Source organism: Silurus meridionalis, chromosome 13 (genome assembly GCF_014805685.1).
Source record: "Silurus meridionalis isolate SWU-2019-XX chromosome 13, ASM1480568v1, whole genome shotgun sequence".
NCBI lineage: Eukaryota > Metazoa > Chordata > Actinopteri > Siluriformes > Siluridae > Silurus > Silurus meridionalis.
Window position 1 is genome coordinate 12,873,352 of NC_060896.1, and position 10,924 is coordinate 12,884,275.

At 36.8% G+C, this 10,924-nt stretch overlaps 1 protein-coding gene across 1 annotated transcript; it reads right to left on the reverse strand.

Moving 5' to 3' along the window:
* Positions 1-2,246: 2,246 nt before the first annotated feature.
* Positions 2,247-10,427, reverse strand: tgm2l (transglutaminase 2, like). The gene is made up of 13 exons (XM_046864576.1): positions 10,303-10,427; positions 8,495-8,671; positions 7,450-7,680; positions 7,177-7,295; positions 6,415-6,543; positions 6,025-6,202; positions 5,710-5,848; positions 5,524-5,627; positions 4,877-5,119; positions 4,515-4,781; positions 4,235-4,395; positions 4,015-4,151; positions 2,247-2,866 (listed from the first exon to the last, which is right to left on the reverse strand). Exons 1-13 carry the CDS (start codon positions 10,316-10,318, stop codon positions 2,704-2,706), a joined length of 2,064 nt encoding a protein of 687 aa, XP_046720532.1. The 5' UTR covers positions 10,319-10,427; the 3' UTR covers positions 2,247-2,703.
* Between the last annotated feature and the right edge of the window lie 497 nt (positions 10,428-10,924).

The following is a 10,924-nucleotide window of genomic DNA, read 5'->3' on the forward strand; positions in this document are numbered from 1 at the left end:
TATAAAAAACTAACACTTTCAGCATGGTCTGTACATTTTGGCTCTGATAATTCCTCAGTATTATCTACGTCAGTAATGCTCATAAGGGCTCTCAATGTATTAATGAGATGTACCAGATAGCAAAATGCTTTCAGGTCAGTTCCACTTAGATTGTTGCCTGCTAAAGACTTTCTACTCAGCCCGCGTTCTGTTTGCTTTATTTGGGCCAGGTCCAGGATGTGACCACTCAAGCATCAATCAATCAATCGATCAATAATTCTGTCAATCAATCTTTTGAAGAAAAATCCTACTCATACAACATGCACATTGCTACATTGTATACTACAAAATTTATTTGGTTTTATTTCCCAAAATATGAATACACCAGTAGCCTTATTAGATATCAATTAACATTACATTTCTTTGTCCTTAAGTACACCCTCTTTTAAATTTAGTTAATTTCTTTTACTGTGTTGTCCTCACCAACCCCTATTAATAATAACCACACACACACACACAAAAAAACCCTACGTTTTAATATGTGGCCTTTTCCCCCCTAAAAATAATCCAATATTCAGAAACTAGAAAGGAAAAAAACAATTGCACTTACCCAATCATTTAAAGTAATTAGATTATAGTGACTATGACTATAATAGAAAGGGGTAGCTCAGTGTTCAAATCCCACCACTATTAAGCTGCCACTGATGGGCCCTTGAGCAACACCCTTAACCCTCAATTGCTCAGTTGTATGACTGAGATAATTGTAAGTCAAACTGGATAACTGTGTCTGCTAAATTAATAAATGTAAATGTAAATGTATAATTGGTCTTCTAGCTTACTCAGGCAGTTTGTCTGCATCATGCCAAAAAAAAGGACATATTCATGTCCTCAGTGGTGCAATCTGAAATGGGTTGTTAAGCCACGCGGGTTATAATCTGCACCATTCACTTTTATTTACAAATGGAGAGCCTTCAAAACAGTTGTTAATCTTCTCAAAAGTGGGCATCCCAGCAAAGAGAGAAATCATGTGACCTACAAGCTTCTGTCTTCTTCTTCTTCTTCTTTTGGCTGCGCCCATTAGCGGTCGCCACAGTGGATCATCCGTCTCCATCTGCCTCCTCTACATCTGCCTCTTTCAACCCAACTACCTGCATGTCTTCCTTCACCACATCCATAAACCTCCTCCTTGGTCTTCCTCTTTTCCTCCTTCCTGGCGGCTCCATCCTCAGCATTCTTCTACCGATATACCCCATGTCCCTCCTCTGCACATGTCCAAACCATCTCAATCTCACCTCCCTCACTTTGTCTCCAAAACGTCCTACATGCACTGTCCCTCTAATAAACTCGTTTCTAATCCTGTCCGTCCTCGTCACTTCCAACGAAAACCTCAACATCTTCAGCTCTGCTACCTCCAGCTCCACCTCCTGTCTTTTACTCACTGCCACTGTCTCTAAACCATACAACATCACAGGTCTCACAACAGTCCTATAAAGACCTACAAGCTTTTGTGAGAAGATTATATGTTTATGTTCATGACAAAACTCAACATTTTTAACTTTCATTGATGTTTATGAAAATAGGTGCAATAAGCTACAAATGCCCTAAAGCAATATTCTTTAAACTGATAATACCAAGGTGGACACATTTCGTCATCATATTTGACAAAAAACAAACACAGGATATTACAACAATCACCTCATCCCAGTTGGCAAACATGGTGGTAAACGGATTATGATTTGAGTTTGTTTTATAGTCACAGGACCTGGAAAACTTGCAATCATCAGTTTATACCAGAATATTTAAACATATATCAAGCCATCTTAAGCAGCTTAAACTGCACCCCAAACTCATTCAGCACAAAAGTGATTGACAAATTGAAGTGTTAGGAGAACTGTGCATAAATGACTACCCTCAAACTTCAACAAACTACTAAATATTATACTAATATATATACTTGTGTCTGATAAATGCCTACAGAAAACATTTACTTAAAGTTATTGTTGCAAAATGTGCTCCTACATGTTACTAAATTATATGGTGTACTATTATTTTTCCACCTAGTTTGTAAATGTTGGTTTAATTTTTTTGGGAAAGAAATAACTACTGCTTTTATTGTTACCAGTGGTTAGAGTGGTGATTTAGAGCAGTTGCTGAGAAACATATAGTTGTCATCTAGACCCTGATAATTGAACAAAGAACTAAAAAAGGATGTACTTTCTTCCAGTAACTTATTTAGACAAACAAAGTGACAACACAAGGCAAAATGGTTCAATAAAATGATATGTATTAAACAGAAACAAGTAAAATCAGTAACATATAAAGTTCCACAGATATGAGAGAGATGAAGAGGGCCAGAGAAGATTAAAGAAGTGCAAGTGCTGATTCATATATAATCAGACATTCATAACAGATATACAGTATTATATTTTACCCAAAAATTATTGTGACACAAAAAGATTACTATTCACTGCTCAGGCTGCAGACTTTATCTGCCATTAATTAACTTTATTTCATTAACTTTTATTAAGAAGCAAATTCAAAGTGTTGTCTTTATAAAGTTTTTATAAATAAGCTATTATTTGAGCCATTGTTATAAAATAAAACACTCGTAAAATGCAAAAATGTAAAATATTAAGAAGTCGGCATGTATTCTTGTAGCTGCACCAAGCTTCTTCTGATTTCATGAATCATTTTGAATTGTACTGAATGATGTGTCTAAGTTGTTTAAGCATTGTCAGATATTTTCTTTTGAACAATTATGGTGGCTTCACCTTTAACGTCTCTCAGTTTATCTGAGTCAAAATCAACCAGCAGCTTCCTTAGGCCAGCTCGCATTGGTTTGAAGGAGAATTTCACTACAACATCTTTTCCAGGTTCAATATTACCCCTGTTAAGAACAGAAAAAATAAATTAGACAATCACAGGTACAGTGAATCTCACTATACATTATTTTAGCTTCTCAACAAATATAAGAAGCTTATATAAGTCTTTTATGAATATCAGTATAAGTCTTTTATTTCTTAAAATGTTCTTCCACAACATCAATAAACTCTAATCAACTCCAATAATTTTTTTCCTCAACCAAGGAATGGCTAATAAAAGTAATATTGTGAGGGAAGACAAACAGACCAATATGCAAACCATTTTGCTGCTTCAGAACTACTACTGTTGAGCAACACTCATCTTCAGAAGAGAGCATTTAATTGGACAAACACATGACTTGGTAATGAACAAAATGTAATCATTGTCCTGTTAATAATTACAAAAGTTTAATTGAAAATATCTTAATCATTTGCTATCGTACTCCCAGTGGGGCTGTAGTAGCTTAGTTATTAAGGTGCTGGTTTACTAATTGGAAGGTTGGTAGTTTAAGCCCCAATATTGCCAAGCTGCGCCCTTGGGCCCCTGAGCAATTCCCTTAACCCGCTGTGCTTCAAAGGTGCTGTATCATGGTTGACCCTGCGCTCTGACCCCAGCTTTCAAGCAAGCTAAGATGTGTGAAGAAAGAGTTTCACTGTAATGTATATGTGGCAAATAAAGGCTATTCTATACCATAATAATGTCTATAATACTCATAACAGTTCATAATTTATTCAGGTTATCATACTTTACCTAACTTAACAATTATACTTAGAGACTTAAATAATCCTAACAGACAGTTACTATATACCAGAATGCAGTAAATACCAAAACGAGGTTAGGGTATGTTGCTTTAAAGATAACTGTGCCCATATTAGAGGTTGGTAAATGTTTGTGCTGGTGTCTAGTTGGCAGCTATTTATCGAGGTCTCATATTTATAGTAATCTTGATTTGTGCTTTCCTGTCCTGTAACACTGAGAACATTTTGCTTGTCAGGGGAATAAAGAAAGAAATGTTGTAGGCAAAGTATAGGGGCTGATAGCCACCAGTTCACTTTTTATTTGCTCCAATCTACGTAGTATCCATATTCTATAAACAATATTTCTTACTATAAAATAATAGGTATACAGAAACCTCTGGCATATATGGATCAGTGATGACAAGCTTATACATACGGAGCCTGGATTTCCTGTGCTCCGGTTAGCCCCGCCCCCTCCACTGTAAACATTCCTCTTGTCAAAGTAATGGGCAGTGGGTTTGTGAAGGAGATGCGTGCTGTCAGTTTACGAGATACCATTGCTTCTCCAATCATCTGAAATATAACACTGAAGTTAAGAATACTACTCATGTAGTAGTGTTTATTTAATTCAATCATTACCATTTTATGTACATTACCTTAATATGGAGCTTGGGCATTTTTAAGGGGATGTTGACCTCTTGCAGAATAGCATTTTGCTCATTGCTGGCTTGGAGGAGTGCTGTGACTCTGATCAGGTGATGCTCTGATACACATGCTCCATAATGATCGTACCGAAGCCTCATCACTTCTTTATGAGCTGATAAGTAAATGATGGAGTAAAGAAAATTATTTAACATAAACAATTACATATCTACAAGAATTTTCTGTCTTTTATTCTTTGTTTAGTCTTTCACACACCCACTTAACTTTACCTACCTTTTTGTGCTGGCACTGTGAGTTTAGCAGTCTTCCTCTGACACTCTCCCCGATGGAGACTATTATATGTGACAGCATTAGATGTGACCATAAGGTCTGCAAATGTGTCTTCTCCACCATTATTATGCACCTCCACAATAACATCAAAGTCTGTTCCATGAATGGCCTGGGCATGCTTGATGAGCAGCTCCAGCTTGGCTGGCTGTCCATTTTGACTTGCCACTTGTTTCCCTGCCTTTTCATAAACCCTTCGCTCCATTAAGGAACCTAAAGAAGAAGATTGGATGACAAGAACATTGCACTTGTAGAGGAAAGCTATTACAATGCAGACTAATAAATAACATTTTTGTTAAATAAAATACCTTCAGGATATTTGTAGTTAGCAGTGATGTCTTCCCTGTAGTCTCCGTATACACTTTTAGTGCTGATATTTCTTCCCACAGTTGAGCGGTTCACTGACACTTTTGATTTCTCCCCATCTTGATGAACAATCCAGTATACCATGTCTGCATTCACCTCCGAGAACACAAATGATGCGTCATACTTGATTCCCACCTCGCCCTCTCTCACAGCCTTCACCGGACATGGCCCACAACAGTATACACCTGGAGTGGAGGAAAAAAATATTAAAAATCTGCTGTTATCTGCTCTACTAGGTTCCACTATGTTTCACTAGTTAAGTTAAAGTAGTGATCATCCCCCATGCACACAGTGATGTGCCTTTTTGCAGCATTATATCTTTCTAATTCCAAGAGTTAGAAGCCAGAGATTTCTAACATTTGTTTTTCTTTTGCTTGATAAACGAGGAGTTAACACTTGTGATCTTGTGAAAAGGTCCAGTTTTCATGCCAATTTTTAAAAGCTGAAAGTACCTCTTTATTGATTTGTTTAAAAAACACTTTTTAATGCCTTGAGCTAATGAGAAAATTAATACAGTACCTTGGACTTGCAATGAAATGTGTTTAACTGTGTGAAGGAGTTACCTGTTAAAAAGGGGGCTAAAACCTACCCTCACTTCTTTCCTGTGGGGTGGGGTCAAGTACTTGCCATCCATCATAACCTTTCGGAAGATCCTCTCTGCTCATCCAAGACTCCACCCAACAATGAAAATTCCTGGAAAAAATTCAAGAAAGGTCAGACACATTAAGAATATCTAAGATTGAAAGGACAAAGTACCATAAAGCATGTGCTTTACCAGATCATGTCATTCCTGCCTTCAGATACGCTCTCCAGTTGCTCATTAAACAGGCAATCCACGTTAATGTTACCATCAGTGTCATGGGCTGATGTGTAATTTGTGACACATCGTGTTGGAATACCCAAGCAGCGAAGTACTGCAAAGGTCAAATGATAAGCACTGAAACCTAACCCATTAGAGTTTAAAATCAATTTTCATGATTTGATTTCAACAGTATAAGGCAAGGTATATGCAATTAGCAAACAAAATGACTATGACGTAGTTATTTAGACTGTAAAAAGGACTTTTCTCTGGTACAATTTATTTCTTTACCTGTGCAGGCTACAGCAGAGAAAACCCAACACTGGCCATAACGCACCCGCTGAGCCCCTCCCTCACTCCAGTGCCTCAGGATTGGAACACTTCCAGTCCACCGTGTAGGGGCCACACCGTCGCTATACTCACCATCCCAACGTCCAAATATCACTCCGCGATCATCATTTGAATTTACCTGTCACAAACACATGCATTTTCCCATTAAAACCATTACCCTTGGAGATACTATCTGGCCTACAGTGTTATTCTCTGAAATCTCTAATATGAATATTTTCATCAGTATTTATTTCATCTTGTTGTCCATTGTCAACAATCTTAGTGGAATCAGAAAAAGTAGATCGAAATAGAGAGTAATAAGTTCATGGGCTAACCAGACCTTTGCCTTACCATTGCAGTAATCATCCTACTAACATAAACAGGGTCTGCTCTTTTAATGATATCCATCTCAGAGTTCTTCAGTGCAGCAGGGGAATTATCCAGTACCTCAAAGCAGATGTCCATTACACCGTTTTCAAACTAGACAGAGAGAATACAGAGGTTATAAAATTAACATTTTGTTCAACTTTTTTCAACATTTGTTTAACCTGTGGCCTCTGTGGTAGAAGAGTGAAATTGTTTTATAATTTCCAGCTAGGTTCCAATTTTGCCTTTGTTTCTTCCTTTATCCCTTGTCTTTACTGGGATGACAATGGGGGAGTGGCAGGCAAACATTCTCACACATCTTGAGCAGAAATGTTTGACATCCAGGCAGAAAGATTGCCTAGGCTGACCAGCCCCCTGTTTCTCTTTTGGCACACAGCTGCTACAATTCGCACACTCCTCCATCTAACTGCTGATTTCAACCGCAGATTCCACCACCATAAAAAAAGTCATATATCCATCTCTCCTGTCAGCTGTCCTAGCCATATAAAGTATCTCGGTGACAGCTTTGACCTCTAGTTTATTCAACCTGGCAGATTTAAAACGCTAGCAAACTAATACATTCTTTGAACTTAACCATATTGTTTATGCATTTAGATAGATAGATACTTTATTCATCCCAATAGGAAATTTACATTGTCATGATGTCCTTTTTTTAATCAGTTTCTGATGACAAGAATTTAATACTGTTAAGGATCATACTGATCATATTGTGGAGGAAAGCGTTACCTGTCCAAAGTTCCAGGGCAGAGTGGTAATTTGGTCCCATGAACCCTGGTACAAGATGCCATTCTCATTTAGGATGTATTCCCATAAATACTCTTCATCAGGCAAATACACAGGATCAGCTGTGGTATAAAAAATTAACAAAATAGAAGGTAAAATCAGACATAAATGTTTCATTATAATCATCACAATTATCATAATCAAAAAGTTGCTATAATCATGATTTATTATAACCTATTATATAATAAAACTATAAAATGGAGAAAAATTACACACCTTTACACCAGGGGTTAAAAAGAAGGTAAAAGGAATGAGAGGAACTCTGCTCTACGATGTGCCCCTCAGAGGAAAGCAAGAGAACAGTGACACTGTAGTTACCCACAGGGGCATCGGCAGGGCTATGAACCCTCAGCAACACCTCACTTTGAGCAGTCTGCTGACTAAACCACCACTGACCATGAGATGCTCTCGAACCTGAAACTCTTATAACCACTTCCCTTCGAGCACCTGTAGAACACAAACACTCACCTATATATATATTTGTATTGTGAAGAAACTCCAAACAAATGAAACCCAAATAAGGATGGGTTCCCCTTTTGAGTCTCGTTCCTCTCAAAGTTTTTTCCTCATAACATCTAAGGGAGTTTTTCCTTGCCACAGGCTGCTTATCGGGTATAAACACACAACATTCACCTTAATTCTTACATTTTGTAAAGCTGCTTTGAGACAATGTCCATTGTGAAAAGCACTATATAAATAAACTTTACTTGACATAGTTATTAATACATACACACACATACACCTTGATGATTTGAAGGCACAGAATAATAAAAAAAATTATTTAACACCAAATTTGTAAAATAACAATATATATCAGAAAGAACCTGTCGTGGCTCGTTCACAGGACCTTGAGATTTGTCGGATATAAACCAAAGTTCCATTAGTTTGCAGGCCTTTGCATAATCTATGGCATTACAGCTGTGTAATTTGTATCACATGCACTCGCAAAATTTTCTTAAAACCTGGTAGCTAACAAACAAATCAGTTGTATTAAATAAACTGAAACTAGATAACTAGATACATCTGCATATTTGTCTCAATGTCATTTTGTTTGCAGTTGCACTGTTATTAATAATGTCCTGCCTCCCCACCTTATATAATTACACTTACTACATCCTGTACTCTAATCCAATACTCTAAAGGCTTGTTCTTTTCCTCCCTTGTATATCAAACCACAGCCTCTAGCACTCAGTGTTAGTTACTTTAGAATCTAAGAGTCAATAGAATCTAGAGTCTAGATGTACTCAGTGGTATTACTGACCCAGTGTGAGGACCAGAGTGAGCTGGTGATGTGGAGGCAGTGGAGGGGTATCTGTACAAAGCAGGAGCAAAGAGAAGGGTTGTCCTCGACGCACAACCAGCCGCTCAGTGCCTATTTCTTCTGTGTGGTGGGCACGGTTATTTACCTTGAACTGCAGGTCCACCCCTCGAAACACGGCTGGAGGAGAAAAGTAGGTACAAGTTGTGAGAAAAACACAGGAATTTAACAGGCATTTTAAAAGATGTCTTAGTAACAGGAGAGGCTTTGTGTCTTTAAATTCAAAATGCTATTTAAAATAAAAAAAAAATAATAATAATAATTCAAGAGTTAAAACTCTTGAAAAAGCTTTTCACACAATTTTATTTTCTGTGTGCAAATTTACTTTACACAATGACGAGTTTTCTTTCTATTTCTTTATGGAAGGAAAATATTTTTTCCTTTTAGATTGCTTTAAGTCTGATTTTTAAAAGCTTCTCAAACATTATATATTCAGTTTTTAAAAAATCATTCAACAGAAAATGAACAAACATATGAACAGTACATTTTGCTATGTATTATGAAGGCTGTGTTAGTACAGGAAAAAAAAATGTCTTTAGACAATTGATTCAGAGTTTTAACATATTGGATATACAGAGTGTCTTAAAAAACCCAAAAAATTAACAAGTTTTCTCATACTTAGTTAATTTATATATGCATATTTCAGATAGCCTATACGAATGCCTTTGACAGAAGAAAGAACTTGAAATCATTCTCAAGGCTGAATTGGGAAGCTGTCACAAGGTTGAGATAAAGTGAAACAGAAAACATGGTAAGCACATCAGACATAACACTGTTGCCAAACTTTGATTCAAAACTGGGATAAATAGCTCTGTGGGTGTTTACTAAGAATTGTCAATCATGTCAAAGATGTTTTGCAAATAAGATTATTTTGTAAAAAAAAAAAAAAAGGACATGGAGACATTTGGCACACCCTGTATATTATTTCATACTGTATACACAATTTTGCCATTAAACATATATTTTCAAGGTCTTCGAACAATATAATTTTTACAAGCTGAATATCATCTTGTAAAATTTATATTGGTTTTGTAAGACCTTTAAAATATATGTTTACATTTTAAGGCAAAACTGTGTAGCAAAAAAATATATACAGGGTGTGCCAAATGTCTCCATGCACTTGGTTACCACAAGGGTAATAACTTTGTTACCACAGGGGTTTCAAAGAAACACCTCCTACTCTTGTTATTTGGAGATGTCTGACTTCCATAAACTAAGGGTGTAGAAGTGTATTTATTCAATACAATGTATACCACTGCAAAACCAATCCTCCTTTACACAGACCACTGAAATGAACAAACATATGTATTATTACTCCGAGTATTTTATTACACTGCCATCACAAGCTGCCATATTATACTATAAAGCTAATGCCTCTGTAGTTATGTCACTGGGTTTTATGATTCATTTTGCAGATGTTTTTTATGAGGCAATTAAGCATAATGCTGTTGAAACAGAGTCCAGGCTCTTTAGCGGTTGAGGCCAACTTTGTTTTTGGTCATATAGCTAACAGTTCTCTCTTTAAGTTTGATACTATATTTACCTGATAATAATATCTGTAGTGCTAGCTGTACTAATAGACTTTAGACTTTGATTACTTATATTAAGCGTATTACTATTAAGACAAAAAAATTACCCTAATTCCTGAAATGTATACTATTCTGTACACTCAGATACCATTATTCATGCTTTAGGGTTTAAATACATTTCCAGACAACTTTTTTATCCATATAATCAGAAACATTTCTTACCGGTGTGGCTGTACATTGTAGGGCTTGTATATTACTCCAGTCTAAATTCTTGTTGCAAAAATGCTATCTTAAGTTCCACAGCACTGCATAGAGGCTGTCTCCTCCCTTTAAAACATATACCTTCATCAGGTCCCTGTATTTATATAAAACACCCGAGCCCACCCCTCTGACACAATCTCTCCCTTTTACTCTCTCTCACTTCTTGCACTTCTTGCTCTCTGTACACACATACACACACACACACACACACACACACACACACACACACACACACACACACACACACATCCAATCCTTTGTGGCCTCTGACATCACACACATATAAAGAATGTTTGTCTGAATGACTGTAGGTATATGTGTGTGTGCGTGTGAGTGCATGTGTGTGTGTGTGTGTGTGTGTGTGTGTGTGTCTGTGTGTGTATGTGTGTGTGAGAGTCTTTGCACATGAGTAAAAATCTGAGTAAATCCTTTTTTTTCTTGGGTCTATTTACAATGATCCAGCGTCACCTGTCTGTTGAATCCAACACAGAGGCTTTTGTTTCTTGTTTGTGATAGTTAATTTCTACTACCTCAGCTCTCTTCCAGTAAATGTTCTACATGCTGATGAAGATGCACATCATGT

Bases quoted from the DNA above. Each gene is read 5' to 3' on its own strand.
- tgm2l (XM_046864576.1), bottom strand. The intron at 7,681-8,494 runs GTCAGTAATACC...TGTGTTCTACAG, and splicing joins CACTCTGGTCCTCACACTGG to GTGCTCGAAGGGAAGTGGTT. The intron at 4,396-4,514 runs GTAGGTAAAGTT...TTTACTTATCAG, and splicing joins CACAGTGCCAGCACAAAAAG to CTCATAAAGAAGTGATGAGG.